Source organism: Oncorhynchus tshawytscha, linkage group LG23 (genome assembly GCF_018296145.1).
Source record: "Oncorhynchus tshawytscha isolate Ot180627B linkage group LG23, Otsh_v2.0, whole genome shotgun sequence".
Classification (NCBI taxonomy): Eukaryota; Metazoa; Chordata; class Actinopteri; order Salmoniformes; family Salmonidae; genus Oncorhynchus; species Oncorhynchus tshawytscha.
The window spans coordinates 27,148,253-27,164,580 of NC_056451.1; the positions used below are offsets into that span (position 1 = coordinate 27,148,253).

A 16,328-nucleotide genomic window follows, 5' to 3' on the forward strand; every position below is an offset into this window, starting at 1 on the left:
AGAGAGGGGGAAGGGTAGAGAGGGGGGCATTGTTGGGAATGAGAGAGAGATTTTCCTTTTAGTACTTTATTTGCACATCGTTACAACACTGTACATATATTTGAAATGTCTCTATTCCTTTTGAACTTTTGTCATTGTAAAGTTTACTGTTAATTTTATATTGTTTATTTCACTTTTGTTTATTATCTATTTCACTTGCTTTGGCAATGTAAACATATGTTTCCCATGCCAATAAAGCCCTTTTAATTGAATTGAATTAAGAGAGAGAGAGAGAGAGAGAGAGAGATCAGGAGAGGTAGTGGGTGGTCGTACTCGTCAGCACCAGTGAACCCTGTGAAGGGGAGGATCACTGAGTTCATTCTGCTTTGGAATGTATGGAGGAGGAAAGCCCTTGTATTGACTTAGGACCTCACGTTAGCCTATATATACACACCCAATAACTCACCATCATAAAGGACCTCACGTTAGCCTATATATACACAGCCAATAACCCACCATCATAAATGCCAAGAGTGTGCAAAGCTGTCATCAAGGCAAAGGTTGGCTACTTTGAAGAATTTCAAATATAAAATGTATTTTGATTTGTTTAACACTTTTTTGGTTACTACATGATTCCATATGTGTTATTTCATAGTTGTGATGTATTCACTATTATTTTACAATGTAGAAAATAGTACAAATAAAGAAAAACCCTTGAATGAGTATGTGTGTCCAAACCTTTGACTGGTACTGTAATGCCCAGAAAAACACCAGCAAATCTGAAAGTGATCCCTGTTTCACATCAAACCAATTAAGATATTATTAAATAAAAAGTAGCTCATATATTGCTGTATTATTTAAATAGTTAATGTTAAAAACACATTTTTAGAGCGATATGATGATAGATGTATACACAGTGTAACGATGGCCAGGTTTTCGCCAACAGGGACAGCGAATGGGAAATGGCCAGGTTATGCATGTCACATGTTGAAGAGGAGTGTTGCTGAGTTCATAGTGAGCTGGATGTATGGGGAGAGGAAGTAACCTAACACTACATATACTGTATGCTATACACTGTATACACACCCAGAAAACAGCAAATCTGAAATGAGTTCCTGTTTCACATCAAAGCAATTAACACCTTTATTAAATCAAGAGTATCCTATACATTATTGTTGTGTGTGTGTGTGGGTGTGGGTGTGGGTGTGTGTGTGTGTGCTATTGTGTGGTCTCTGTGTGTTTGTCAAATCAATCAAATCAAAACTAATTGCATTTTACACATGTTCCCGAATACGAGTGAAATGCTTACATGTCTTTCCCAACATTGCAGAGTAAAAAAAAATGGAATAAAAAAATCAGGAGGAATAAAATACTAAAATACACAAGTGTGTGTGTGTGCGTGAATGTGAGCGTATGTGTGTTGCATGGTGAAAAGGGGGTCATTGGGTTAATGTTTAGCTGTATGTATAAGGGGATGGAAAGCTTTAGGTCCCTAAGCACCGTATGCTATATGCCTCTGTGACTGTATTGGCTTTCCATGCCTAGAGGACCATATCAAATCCTAAAGTGTTTACTCTTTGACCATAAAACACACAGTGAGTGAAGAGAATATTTGCATTGTTGGGAAGTTTGTGTTACCTGTCCACACATCTCTGTATTGAAAACACATTTACACATTTCTGACTTATTGAAAACCATTATTGCCTAACATTGACATTATACAGTACAAAACAACACAAACCGCCACATTCACAAAAAAACATACTGGCATGGATTCTACAGGCTGTCACAGCCCATAATAACTGTATCAATGTGATCTTAGTTCTCCTATCTGTTCCTGAGGTAGCCTATTTCACACATTGATAATGACTTGTGGTTTCTCTAGATCAGAACGATGAGAACAGAACTCTGTGCCAGACCCGGTGTGAGGTGTGACCTTGAATGGTGCCGCGTAATCACGTGCGCACTTCTCATGTCCATGAGAGAACCTTTAGCCCACCAGAGTTATAGGTCTGCCTAATATAGCACTTAGGACTAGACCATCAGGTACAAATTAGTCAGCATATTGGCCTACGCCTCTATCCTAAATCCTTTATACAATATATAACTCAGTTTTATTCTGGCATTCATTATAATAACTATACAGGCCTAAAAAGGCGTGCTCGTGTGCGTGTGTTTACACCGCTCAGCCGTAGTAGACTGAGGCACGAGTAGACTACCTACTCAGCCCTAACCACGAGCCCCACATGCATGGGCGGGGCTTTGAGTGCCCCGCTGATCCACCAATCAGCAGGCAGTAAAGAATTCACTGGCTGCATGGATCCACCAATGGAGTTTGTAACTTCAGACGAACAACCAATAGGGCACGAACAAATGTGGGCACGTGTATCCGTGCACATGTTGAAGATCGTAAACCGTGGAGATAGAAAGAACTAGCAAAGAGGCACACCAATGAAGGTCCGGTGATCGCGAGAGGAAGGAGACTGCCGACCTGACGTTCCAACGAGTGTGAGACAAATATCGGCAAGTGGGTTACAAAGATAGACGTTATCAAGGCCGTTTCTGGCAACCGTGGCCTGTTCTACTGCTATTATTTTGTTGCAATATTTCAGGTGAGAGTTCTCTTTAAAATGTTACATTGCTACACTCCTGCGCGGTTTACGGAATTGACTGTAATAGACTATACCAGAGACATGATACAATGTTTCCTTAATTACGTTCGTTGTGTTTAGTGTAGGCTACTCCTGATTTGTTACATCGTTGATGGTTGATGTAATACAGTGTTATAGAGCTGTAGGCTAGCGTTCATTCTAAAAGCATGGAATAATTGCTAGACCTTTGTCAACGTCAGACTTTAACATAATATATTACATTTGTCATTTGTGTCAGTTGTAATGTTTGTGTTTGTCATGATCATGGGCCTCAAACACACACACACACACACCACAGTCAAATTCCCCCGCAGCCTACATACCTACACGGGGCCGGGTATGGGTTTTGGCTCATATGATGCAGTGGGTTGATCCATTGGTCCATGTTACGTCTTTGTATTACATAATATTGGCATGCATCCAGACATTCATCTTTACATTCCCACAAAGTCTATCCAAATGATAGGCGTAATTAGGAAAGCCCAAGTCCCAGGAAAGAGCCACCATAGTTATAATCAATCTGTTATAATCGATTTTAGGATTGTTGCAAATATGTTACCCAAGTGTACTGTGGTCCTTTTCTTGTAAAATTCCCAACTTCTGTGACAGACTATTAAACAGTGAAGTGAATTAATAAGTCTGTCTGTGTGTGTGTGTGTGTGGAATCAAAACAAATACAATTTGTAACGTGCCGAATATGATGTGTGTAGACTTTACCGTACACAAGTGTGTGTGTGTGTAGTTAAAAAACTCACAACTTCTGTGACAGACTATTAAACAGTGAAGTGAGTTAATACGTCTGTCTGTGTGTGGGTGTGTGTGTGTGTACATTGCAGACGGATTATTATCACAGAGGGTTTTCTCTCTAGCAGAATGTGTGTGGCGAGACTTTATCTGTGGGGTGTGTTAAACGGTATGTTGTGTGTGTGTACATTTGTGTGCGTGGAGGGTGTATATACGAAAGTGTGTATTTTTGGGTGGTGGGCGTTAGACCCTGTGTGTGTGTGGAGATACTAGTGTGCTCTTGTTACCCCTCTTAATGTAGTCTGAGATCACAAACCAACAGGGACTCCCAGATTAGAGAGGGGGAGAGAGAGGGGGGTACTGTCTACAGAGGAGGGGGTTAGAGGGGAGGAAAAGAGAGGACGAGATGGGAGGCAGACAGAAAAACAGAGGAGGGGGTGGTATAGTGAGTGAATCAGAGTGAGGGGGGATGGAGAGAAAGAGCGAGGAGAGGAGCGAGAGAGAGAGAGAAGCCCGGAGGCCGAGGAGGAGAGAGAGAGACCCAGCCTACCTTATTGGATTCTACTACTGCTTATTCTACTCACACCCTTCCCCCTCGCGTTTCACTCTCTCTTCCCCCATCTCCTCTCCCCTCAATGGGAGCCAGACATGCACTGCCATTGTGTGCCTACTGCATACCCCCAGTCACGCTCCACATCATGTTTAACTAGGCCACTGGTAGACCCACCATTGTGTGCCTACTGCATACCCACAGTCACGCTCCACATCATGTTTAACTAGGCCACTGGTAGACCCACCATTGTGTGCCTACTGCATACCCCCAGTCACGCTCCACATCATGTTTAACTAGGCCACTGGTAGACCCACCATTGTGTGCCTACTGCATACCCACAGTCACGCTCCACATCATGTTTAACTAGGCCACTGGTAGACCCACCATTGTGTGCCTACTGCATACCCCCAGTCACGCTCCACATCATGTTTAACTAGGCCACTGGTAGACCCACCATTGTGTGCCTACTGCATACCCCCAGTCACGCTCCACATCATGTTTAACTAGGCCACTGGTAGACCCACCATTGTGTGCCTACTGCATACCCCCAGTCACGCTCCACATCATGTTTAACTAGGCCACTGGTAGACCCACCATTGTGTGCCTACTGCATACCCCCAGTCACGCTCCACATCATGTTTAACTAGGCCACTGGTAGACCCACCATTGTGTGCCTACTGCATACCCACAGTCACGCTCCACATCATGTTTAACTAGGCCACTGGTAGACCCACCATTGTGTGCCTACTGCATACCCACAGTCACGCTCCACATCATGTTTAACTAGGCCACTGGTAGACCCACCATTGTGTGCCTACTGCATACCCACAGTCACGCTCCACATCATGTTTAACTAGGCCACTGGTAGACCCACCATTGTGTGCCTACTGCATACCCACAGTCACGCTCCACATCATGTTTAACTAGGCCACTGGTAGACCCACCATTGTGTGCCTACTGCATACCCACAGTCACGCTCCACATCATGTTTAACTAGGCCACTGGTAGACCCACCATTGTGTGCCTACCATACCCCCAGTCACGCTCCACATCATGTTTAACTAGGCCACTGGTAGACCCACCATTGTGTGCCTACTGCATACCCACAGTCACGCTCCACATCATGTTTAACTAGGCCACTGGTAGACCCACCATTGTGTGCCTACTGCATACCCCCAGTCACGCTCCACATCATGTTTAACTAGGCCACTGGTAGACCCACCATTGTGTGCCTACTGCATACCCCCAGTCACGCTCCACATCATGTTTAACTAGGCCACTGGTAGACCCACCATTGTGTGCCTACTGCATACCCACAGTCATGCTCCACATCATGTTTAACTAGGCCACTGGTAGACCCACCATTGTGTGCCTACTGCATACCCCCAGTCACGCTCCACATCATGTTTAACTAGGCCACTGGTAGACCCACCATTGTGTGCCTACTGCATACCCCCAGTCACGCTCCACATCATGTTTAACTAGGCCACTGGTAGACCCACCATTGTGTGCCTACTGCATACCCCCAGTCACGCTCCACATCATGTTTAACTAGGCCACTGGTAGACCCACCATTTTGAATTGCTGTTATTATTTTGGGGTTGTAGGATTTAAAAACAATGTCTCCCCTGTAGCAATTTCCACAGCAATGTCGCTCTTCCTCTTTCATTCAATTTCAATTTAAGGGATTTATTGTCATGGGAAACATATATTTACATTGCCAAAACAATTGAAATAGGTAATAAACAAAAGTGAAATGAACAATGAAAAAAATGAACAGTAAACATTACACTCACAAAAGTTCCAAAATAATAAAGACATTTCAAATGTCATATTAAGTGCAAAATGGAAAATAAATAAACATAAATATGGGTTGGATTTTGCTTTCTCTCCGTTGAATATACAATGTCATTTGGCTGTTGTCATAGAGGACACATTTTGTTACTTGGCAGTTATTCTAAATATTTTCTCTGTTTACCCCACTCCCCCCTGCTCTCTTGCCTCTCCCCCTTCCCCCCTCTCTCCAATCACACAGTGATGCAATCACAGGGCAGCACTTCCTCCCAGCCCTCTGTTGATTCGCTGAGCTCCAGTGACAGCTACCTGTTCAACCACTCTGAGCAGGCAGAGGATGACACTGACGTCTTCCTGTCTGAACGCTCCCCCGCCGTCATCCTCGGCACTGGGGGCATGGTCAGGGGCAACGGGAGTGCCGGGGCAGAGAGTCCCGAGTCCCAGTGGGCGTGTGACGGCTTCACTGACCGCGAGGAGGAGGAGTCACGGGGTTCAGAGGTTACTGGAGGTCACCCCAGGGTCACAGCTGAGAGACAGAGAACAAGCGAGACAGAGAGAGAGAAGACAGAGGGAGACCTGCTCTTTGCCCAGAAGGTGAATGTCAGAGAGAGATGAAGGGATTGGGATGGAAGACAGGGATATATAACTCATCTTCCTACAGATGTTTGAGACTGAACCAACTTCAGAGACCACAGTACTGTATCCCATTAATAATCATCCCTCCTCTCTCTCTCTCTCTCTCTCCCTCTCTGTCTCTCTCTCTCTCTCTCTCTGTCTCTCTCTCTCTCTCTCTCTCTCTCTCTCTCTCTCTCTCTCTCTCTCTCTCTCTCTCTCTCTCTCTCTCTCTCTCTCTCTCTCTCTCTCTCCCTCTCTCTCTCTCTCTCTCTCTCTCTCTCTCTCTCTCTCTCTCTCTCTCTCTCTCTCTCTCTCTCTCTCCCGCTCTCTCTCTCTCTCTCTCTCTCTCTCTCTCTCTCTCTCTCTCTCTCTCTCTCTCTCTCTCTCTCTCTCTCTCTCTCTCTCTCTCTCTCTCTCTCTCTCTCTCTCTCTCTCTCTCTCTCTCTCTCTGTCTCTCTCTCTCTCTCTCTCTCTCTCTCTCTCTCTGTCTCTGTCTCTGTCTCTCTCTCTCTCTCTCTCTCTGTCTCTCTCTCTGTCTCTCTCTCTCTCTCTCTCTCTCCCTCTCTCTCTCTCTCTGTCTCTGTCTCTCTCTGTCTCTCTCTCTCTCTCTCTCTCTGTCTCTCTCTCTGTCTCTCTCTCTGTCTCTCTCTCTCTCTGTCTCTCTGTCTCTGTCTCTGTCTCTCTGTCTCTCTCTCTGTCTCTCTGTCTCTCTCTCTGTCTCTCTCTCTCTCTCTCTGTCTCTCTCTCTCTCTGTCTCTCTCTCTCCCTCTCTCTCTCTCCCCCTCCCTCCCAGTGTGCTGAGCTGCAGGGGTTTGTAAGGCCCCTACTGGAGCTGCTGAATGGACTGAAGGGGGGACGATTTGACCGTGGTAAGCACCATTCTCCTACACTGGTGTGTGATGCTGCAGCCGTATTGATCTAGTCTGTATTGATCTAGTCTGTATTGATCTAGTCTGCAGCTACTGTGTCTGTAGTTTTCATCTGTAGGCGTATTGGTGTGTGTCTCGTGTCTGTGTATGGATGTCTGGTGTGTGTGTGTGTGTGTGTGTGTGTTTACTGTAGCGTGTCAGACAGTGTTACAGTGAATGCTGACTGGAGGATTGTGTATTTGATTGACAGGTCTGAGTAGTTTCCAGCAGAGTGCAGCCATGGACCGCATCCAGAGGATCGTAGGGGTCTTACGGAGACCCAGCATCGGGTAAGGCCACACACACACACACACCTGATTATGTGCATACTGGACTCAACCCTGCACTACTCAGTTTCAGCATTCTGTCACAACAGCAGAAAAAGAGAGCTTTCATAATAAGTAGTCCAGTTTGAATGTTTAGAGACAGAAGTGGATTTAGTCTGGATCTGTGTTTAGCAGATGAGAACAGGAAAGTTAATGTCCATGCTATTCTTAGAAGGGTTGTTTTCTAAGCCTTATAATCCTCCTCACTCTATCTCTCCATTCTCTCCTCCCTTTATCTCTCCATTCTCTCCTCCCTTTATCTCTCCATTCTCTCTCTCTCCATTCTCTCCTCCCTCTATCGCTCCATTCTCTCCTCCCTCCATTATCTCTCCATCTCTCCATTCTCTCCTCCCTTTACATTCTCTCTCTCCATTCTCTTCATTCTCCCTTTATCTCTCCTCCCTCATCGCTCCATTCTCTCCTCCCCCTTTATCTCTCCATTCTCTCCTCCCTTTATCTCTCCATTCTCTCTCCTCCCCCTATCTCTCATTCCTTTATCTCTCCATTCTCTCTCCTTTATCTCTCCATTCTCTCCTCCCTCTATCTGTCCATTCTCTTCTCTCCTCCCTCTATCTTATCTCTCCATTCTCTCATTCTCTCCCTCTCTCATTCTCTCTCTCTCTCCATTCTCTCCTCCTCTATCCTCTCTCTTCATTCTCTCTCTCCCCCTATCTCTCCATTCTCTCCTCCCCTATCTCTCCATCTCTCTCTCCTCTCTCTCCCATTCTCTCCATCTCTCTCTCCCTCTCTCTCTCCATTGTCTCTCTCTCTCTCCTATCTCTCTCTTCATTTCTCTTCCTCTATCTCTATCTCTTCATTTCTTCTCCCTCTATCTGTCCATTCTCTCCATCGCTCCATCTCTTCTCTCCATTGTCTCCTCCATCTTCATTCTCTCCTCCCCCTATCTCTCCATTCTCTCCTCTCTCTCTCTCTCTCCATCCTCCCTCTCTCTTTCTCTCTCTCTCTCTCCATTCTCTCCATTCTCTCTCCCTCTATCTTCCATTCTCTCCATCTCTCCATTGTCTCCCTCTCCCTCTATCTTCATTCTCTCCATCTCTCCATTCTCTTCTCCCTCTATTGTCCATTCTCTCCTCCCTCTCTCTCCATTCTCTCCTCCCTCTCTCTCCATTCTCTCCTCCCTCTCTCTCCATTCTCTCCTCCCTCTCTCTTCATTCTCTCCTCCCTCTCTCTCCATTGTCTCCTCCCTCTCTCTCCATTCTCTCTTCTCTCTATCTCTCCTCTCTCTCTCTCCATTCTCTCCTCCCTCTATCTGTCCATTCTCTCCATCTCTCCATTCTCTCCTCCCCCTCTCTCATTTCTTCTCTCTATCTCTCTCCATCTCTCCATCTCTTCATTCTCTCTCTCCATTCCTCTCTCCTCCCTCTATCTGTCCATTCTCTTCTCTCCTCCCTCTATCTGTCCATTCTCTTCTCTCCTCCCTCTATCTCCACCTCAATAGGGAAAAGTATATGAACACTCTTCTCCAGGTGGAGACGATGCTGAAGATGTGGTTTCCACAGGTGTCCCCCTTTGCCCCACCTACCGCCCCTATCCTCTTCCCCCTCACCTCTCCCCCGGGACAGCCCCAGCAGCACCCCCCCACACAGGCACAGAGACCAGTCACACATCCCTGTGAAGGTGAGAACACACAAACACACACTCATGCGCGCACACACAATAATATGCTGATAAATTGTGGCTGACAACATTCTCTCTGTCTCTCTCCAGAAGCGCAGACTGAGTTGGTCAGACACAGACTCTGACATCCCTCCTTCTGTACTCTTTAAGAGGCTCAACGCCGCTGGAGGAGAGGAGAGTAGGAAGGAGGAGGGAGACGTCCCCTCGGCAACTTCAGGGGTACCCCCACACCCCCAGGACCCCAGCAGCAACCAAGAGAATGAGAGAAAGGAAGATGAGGACAGCAAAGAGAGAGAGGGAGAATCATCAAGCAACAAAGCGGGGCTCTGTTCTGAGCCCGGTCCCACCTCGGTCCTTGTAGTGCCCATCCTTTCCCCCTGGAAACCAATGGAGGGGAAACAGCTGCTGCCTGTCATGCCACCTCCCACCACCAGGGGCAGTCCAGCCATGCAGGACAGCGTAATCTCTTCCACCACGCCCTTCAACAACCTCCAAAGCCAGCAGCAGCCAATCGGGTGCCAAAGCCAGCCTGTTGCCGGGAAGACTGGGAAAAAGACTGTAAAGACCTGTCAGGGGCGGGTCCAGGCTCATTCAATCACGGCAAAGCCTTTGAAAAGGGGGGAGTGTAAGAGCAGGGTTAACCCCGCCCCTTTATAGACCTGATGCACTGAGCACACTCCACCCAGCAGGCTAGTGTGACTACGTCAACATGCTAAAGCTGCTGTGATAGGGAGAGTCAGGGGTAGAAATGGGCTGCAGTCCAAACACTTTATGTTTAGCCCCTCAGCCCTCGCACTAGCCACTCTCCCTTGGGGGAATCCCCTTTGAAACCGGATGCAGTTTAATTGCCATCTTAAGTGGAGGTCCATCTATAATGACATTGATTTTAGCGTTGCCAAATTGGCTTAGTCTCAGTGAGGAGCCTATAAAACCTAGCTAGCTTCATAAACATATTTTTGGGAATTCTGAAATGTATTGCAATAAATGACCAAACTATAAAACTAGCTAGCCAGCTATGGAGAACTGTAGCTAGCTAGCTACGTTAGCTTGCTAGATACATGAATAGCTTTAAGTTGGTTGTTTTTAAGCTCAACTTCCAGATTTCCACTAAGGACGTTGCCTCCGATCATCACTCTCTAATTTGAATTTGGACTGCAGCCATGGGTTTAGGTGCTGATGAATTTCCTTAATGATGGATCTTTTGCAACTACCTAAACGCAATTAGGACCATTAATGAAAATGATATCTGAGAGACTACAGTTATTACTACATGAGGACAGAATGTGTCCTTGTGAATCATAATCACAGTTCAATAACAATCAGATTTTTTTGCACAAATAGTGGTTGTAGATTGGAAGGTTGGTAAGCACCTCTTAAAGCCCATCGCTTGTTTATAGAATATTGGATCTCTGATTGACCGAATGGTATACTCTCTTACTCCACTTAAGAAAAGGTAAATGCCACTATGCAAACTTAATCGAAACACTGTTGGTTTAGGAATATTTGGGATTCAGGTGGTTGGAGGCAAGGAGGTGAGAGGTGACGAGGAGAGGATGGTTAGAAGGACAGGTGGAATAAGATTTGGGGATTAAGGATAGTTATATTCCTGGAATGATATACGAATGATAGAAGACAGACAGTTCAATAGACCGAGGCATTACAGATAAGAAGTGAGAATCCTGGAATCTCCTCAGAGATGATGCTTCCAGTGAATAACAGCAGACAGACAGTTCAATAGACCGAGGCATTACGGATAGAAGTGAGGAATAATCATTAGACTACTGAATGACCTCTAGAGCTGAATAACAGCAGACAGACAGTTCAATAGACTGAGGCATTATGGATAGAAGTGAGGAATAATCATTAGACTACTGAATGACCTCTAGAGCTGAATAACAGCAGACAGACAGTTCAATAGACTGAGGCATTACGGATAGAAGTGAGGAATAATCCAACTAGCCAAATGCCATTAGTCTACTGAATGACCTCAAGAGCTGAATAACATCTAAGAGGACGTGGCAGGGACCTCTACTGAAGTCTAAAGAGGTTTAGAATCTATTCAATGTCAATCCATCAACATGACACAATCTGTTTGTGAAGATCGATTATGACTGAAACGAATGAACCACAACTGGGTTTTATTCTGTGTGGAGAAATGTGAAGTGGGTTATCCGTTAAACAGTAAACACATCTCAGTGGCCTAACCGGGAGGGGATAGAATACCAAACAGACCTTAGATCAGCTTCTAGGGACAACTTAATCCTTTAAATGGCTCAGTGGGAGACTCTAAAGACCACCCTGAGAGAAGAGTCCACTCACAGACAGACAGAGACAGACAGAAATCCTGTTTATTTATTCACATGTTCACTTGACAACGCTGCATTTATTTATTACCTTTATTTATTAATTGGCAGCTGTGTTTCTCGCTCTTTGAACTTACAATTGGTTGACCGATTGGTTGACTGATGCTCTTGGGAAAGTTGCTGTACAGCGGTTTGTTTGTGATTTTTACTGTTATGATGGGACAAATTTTGGGGGGGGATGATTGGACTTTTGTGCCTTTACCAAATAGGATGTGTACAAAAAACAAAGCATTTTATTCTTTCAAAGCATTTTCTACTGCATTTTGATAGTTTGCTTGTCTTTCTTAATAGCACAGTGCACAATCAGTCGAATAACACAGTACACAACGCCTAATTCCTGCCTTCAATCTCTTATCTGGCTTCCAGGGGTCTGTTGGGCAAAACTAGCTACCTACAGATCCCACAACAGCAAGGCAACCTCTACTCCAAGCTGTACAGTGGTCATGTGTACAACACAATAGTATTCTATACATATACATCGTAGTCTTCTATGAACTAACGACAGTATTCTATACATATACATCATAGTCTTCTATGATCTAACGACAGTGGCTAATTTATTTCCGTTTTTAGATTGACAGTTGCCTCTTCTCCTGGGTGTATTTTACAGTTGATTATGTAGGTCTGACTGGAGGATATGATCAGCGCTTGCTATCTCCTGTGTGCTTCTTGGCGCTCGTCAAACTTGAAAAACGTGAGGATCAGAGCTAAAAGGGAGACAGTATGAATATGTATTTTGCACCATCCTCGTAAGCTGCTATACATAATAGGACTAAAACATGATTGAAATATTCCTCATAACAAATCATTAATACACATGTATTTACTAATGAAACAAATGCCATTCAGCAGACGCTTTTTATCCAAAGCGACTTACAGTCATGCGTGCATACATTTTTACATATGGGTGGTCCCTGGAATCAAACCCACTGTCCTGGCATTGCAAGCACCATGCTCTACCAACTGAGCTCCAGAGGAAATACATGATACAGGGTTTACAAAGAGTTTACTTATACTTAATCAACTGTTTATATGCAGAGCTTCCAGTAAAGCACTGCTAAAACAAGTTCATATGGTTGCATCCATACTCCCTATAGCTTTCTCCAAGGAGAGCCACAACTTAACACACAATCACTGGTAGCCTCCATGTTACCTACCTACTGTCTTTACTTGGGGCTGGGGGATGTTTTTATGCTTGAGGTATAAGTTGCTCTTAACCACAGGTCTATGATCAGATCAGAAAACACACCTGACCCCGGGCCTGTGGTTAAGGGCCACTTCTTCCTACTTGTGTTTTTTATACAGCTGTTTTGTGACAGAGAAACTGATTGCACAGATTTTTGTGATCTCTTTTCCATGTATGTTTTCTACTGCAGAGACCACCGCTGATTGGTCAGAAATAATATGTCTTGTTTATTTCAACTGCCTTTTTATATCTTAGTAGATGCTGTACTCACCCCCTCTACTCCTCCCTCCTCCCCCTCTCTATCCTTCTCCCTCCCTTCTGCTCCTCTCTATCCTCTACCCTCCCCCTCTCTATCCTCCGCCCTCCCTTCTGTTCCTCTCTATCCTCCACCCTCCCTCCTCCCCCTCTCTATCCTCCACCCTCCCTCCTCCCCCTCTCTATCCTCCTCCCTCACTCCTCCCCCTCTCTCTACTCCTCCCCTTTCCCCTTCTCTATCCTCCTCCCTCCCTCCTCCCCCTCTCTCTACTCCTCCCTCCCTCCTCCCTCCTTCTCTGCCACATTCTACTACTTTTGCCCTCCTCCCTTTCTCTCATATCTGTTCATCCCTTTCTCTCCCTCTCTTACCTTCTCTCTGACTATTTCTCTGTTTCTCACTCTTACTCTGATGTCACTCTGTGTTACTCTTTGGAGTACTTTTTTACATTGATGATACAAAAATCAAATCTTTTAATAAATGAAACTTTTGAAGATAAATGTTTTGTGTTCTCTGTTATGTGTGTATGTATGGGTGATGGTATGTTGGGTTAGAGTGTGTTGGGTTAGGGTGATGGTATGTTGGGTTAGAGTGTGTTGGGTTAGGGTGATGGTATGTTGGGTTAGAGTGTGTTGGGTTAGGGTGATGGTATGTTGGGTTAGTGTGTTGGTGTGTTGGGTTAGAGTGTGTTGGTGTGTTGGGTTAGAGTGTGTTGGTGTGTTGGGTTAGAGTGTGTTGGTTGCTAGGTTAGAGTGTTGGGTTAGTTAGTGTGTTGGGTTAGTGTGTTGGTATGATGGGTTAGAGTGTGTTGGGTTAGTGTGTTGGTATGTTGGGTTAGATTGTGTTGGGTTAGTGTGTGTTGGTATGCTGGGTTAGAGTGTGTTGGTGTGTTGGGTTAGAGTGTGTTGGAATGTTGGGTTAGAGTGTGTTGGTGTGTTGGGTTAGAGTGTGTTGGTATGTTGGGTTAGAGTGTGTTGGGTTAGTGTGTTGGTATGCTGGGTTAGAGTGTGTTGGTATGTTGGGTTAGAGTGTGTTGTATGTTGGGTTAGAGTGTGTTGGTGTGTTGGGTTAGAGTGTGTTGGTATTAGGTTAGAGTGTTGGTATGTTGGGTTAGTGTGTTGGGTTAGTGTGTTGGTATGATGGGTTAGAGTGTGTTGGGTTAGTGTGTTGGTATGTTGGGTTAGATTGTGTTGGGTTAGTGTGTTGGTATGCTGGGTTAGAGTGTGTTGGTGTGTTGGGTTAGAGTGTGTTGGAATGTTGGGTTAGAGTGTGTTGGTGTGTTGGGTTAGAGTGTGTTGGTATGTTGGGTTAGAGTGTGTTGGGTTAGTGTGTTGGTATGCTGGGTTAGAGTGTGTTGGTATGTTGGGTTAGACTGTGTTGTATGTTGGGTTAGAGAGTGTTGGGTTGGAGTGAGTTGGTATGTTGGGTTAGAGTGTGTTGGTTTAGAGTATGTTGGTATATTGGGTTCGAGTGTGTTGGGTTAGAGTGTGTTGGTGTGTTGGGTTAGAGTGTGTTGGAATGTTGGGTTAGAGTGTGTTGGGTTAGAGTGTGTTGGTATGTTGGGTTAGAGTGTGTTGGGTTAGTGTGTTGGTATGCTGGGTTAGAGTGTGTTGGTATGTTGGGTTTTAGTGTGTTGGTATGTTGGGTTAGACTGTGTTGTATGTTGGGTTAGAGAGTGTTGGGTTGGAGTGAGTTGGTATGTTGGGTTAGAGTGTGTTGGTATGTTGGGTTAGAGTGTGTAGGTATGTTGGGATAGAGTGTTAGTATGTTGGGTTAGAGTGTGTTGGGTTGGAGTGTGTTGGTATGTTGGGATAGAGTGTGTTGGTATGTTGGGATAGAGTGTGTTGGTATGCTGGGTTAGAGTGTGTTGGTATGTTGGGTTTTAGTGTGTTGGTATGTTGGGTTAGACTGTGTTGTATGTTGGGTTAGAGTGTGTTGGGTTGGAGTGAGTTGGTATGTTGGGTTAGAGTGTGTTGGTTTAGAGTATGTTGGTATATTGGGTTCGAGTATGTTGGGTTAGAGTGTGTTGGTATGCTGGGTTAGAGTGTGTTGGTATGTTGGGTTAGAGTGTGTAGGTATGTTGGGTTAGAGTGTGTAGGTATGTTGGGATAGAGTGTGTTAGTATGTTGGGTTAGAGTGTGGGTTAGTGTGTTGGTATGTTGGGTTAGAGTGTGTTGGGTTAGTGTGTTGGTATGTTGGGGTATAGTGTTGTATGTTGGGTTAGAGTGTGTTGGTATGTTGGGTTAGAGTGTGTTGGGTTGGAGTGTGTTGGTATGTTGGGTTAGAGTGTGTTGGGTTAGAGTGTGTTGGTATGTTGGGTTAGAGTGTGTTGGTATGTTGGGATAGAGTGTGTTGGTATGTTGGGTTAGTGTGTGTTGTATGTTGGGTTAGTGTGTGTTGTATTTTGGGCTGGTGTGTGTTATGTTGGGTTAGAGTGTGTTGGTATGTTGGGTTAGAGTGTGTTGGTATGTTGGGTTAGAGTGTGTTGGTTTGGAGTGTGTTGGTATGTTGGGATAGAGTGTGTTGGTATGTTGGGTTAGTGTGTGTTGTATGTTGGGTTAGTGTGTGTTGTATTTTGGGTTAGTGTCTGTTATGTTGGGTTAGAGTGTGTTGTATGTTGGGTTAGAGTGTGTTGGTATGTTGGGTTAGAGTGTTGGTATTTTTTATTTTTTATTTTTTTATTTCACCTTTATTTAACCAGGTAGGCCAGTTGAGAACAAGTTCTCATTTGCAACTGCGACCTGGCCAAGATAAAGCATAGCAGTGTGAGCAGACAACACAGAGTTACACATGGAATAAACAATTAACAAGTCAATAACACAGTAGAAAACAAAGGGGGGAGTCTATATACAATGTGTGCAAAAGGCATGAGGAGGTAGGCGAATAATTACAATTTTGCAGATTAACACTGGAGTGATAAATGATCAGATGGTCATGTACAGGTAGAGATATTGGTGTGCAAAAGAGCAAGTAAATAAATAAAAACAGTATGGGGATGAGGTAGGTGAAAATGGGTGGGCTATTTACCAATAGACTATGTACAGCAGCAGCGATCGGTTAGCTGCTCAGATAGCTGATGTTTGAAGTTGGTGAGGGAGATAAAAGTCTCCAACTTCAGCGATTTTTGCAATTCGTTCCAGTCACAGGCAGCAGAGTACTGGAACGAAAGGCGACCAAATGAGGTGTTGGCTTTAGGGATGATCAGTGAGATACACCTGCTGGAGCGCGTGCTACGGATGGGTGTTGCCATCGTGACCAGTGAGCTGAGATAAGGCGGAGCTTTACCTAGCATGGACTTGTAGATGACCTGGAGCCAGT

General features: G+C 45.0%; 1 protein-coding gene across 1 annotated transcript; it reads left to right on the plus strand.

Moving 5' to 3' along the window:
- Window positions 1-2,374: 2,374 nt before the first annotated feature.
- LOC112247945 lies at window positions 2,375-10,271 on the plus strand. The gene is made up of 7 exons (XM_042305092.1): window positions 2,375-2,591; window positions 5,963-6,315; window positions 7,130-7,205; window positions 7,456-7,534; window positions 9,030-9,120; window positions 9,152-9,208; window positions 9,299-10,271. Exons 2-7 carry the CDS (start codon window positions 5,965-5,967, stop codon window positions 9,863-9,865), a joined length of 1,221 nt encoding a protein of 406 aa, XP_042161026.1. The 5' UTR covers window positions 2,375-2,591; window positions 5,963-5,964; the 3' UTR covers window positions 9,866-10,271.
- Window positions 10,272-16,328: the final 6,057 nt, after the last annotated feature.

Coding starts and splice junctions, on each gene's coding strand:
- LOC112247945 (XM_042305092.1), top strand. CDS start 5,965: ATGCAATCACAGGGCAGCACTTCCTCCCAGCCCTCTGTTGATTCGCTG. Junction 9,121..9,151: donor TTGCCCCACCTACCGCCCCT/ATCCTCTTCCCC, acceptor CTCCCCCGGGAC/AGCCCCAGCAGCACCCCCCC. Junction 9,209..9,298: donor AGTCACACATCCCTGTGAAG/GTGAGAACACAC, acceptor GTCTCTCTCCAG/AAGCGCAGACTGAGTTGGTC.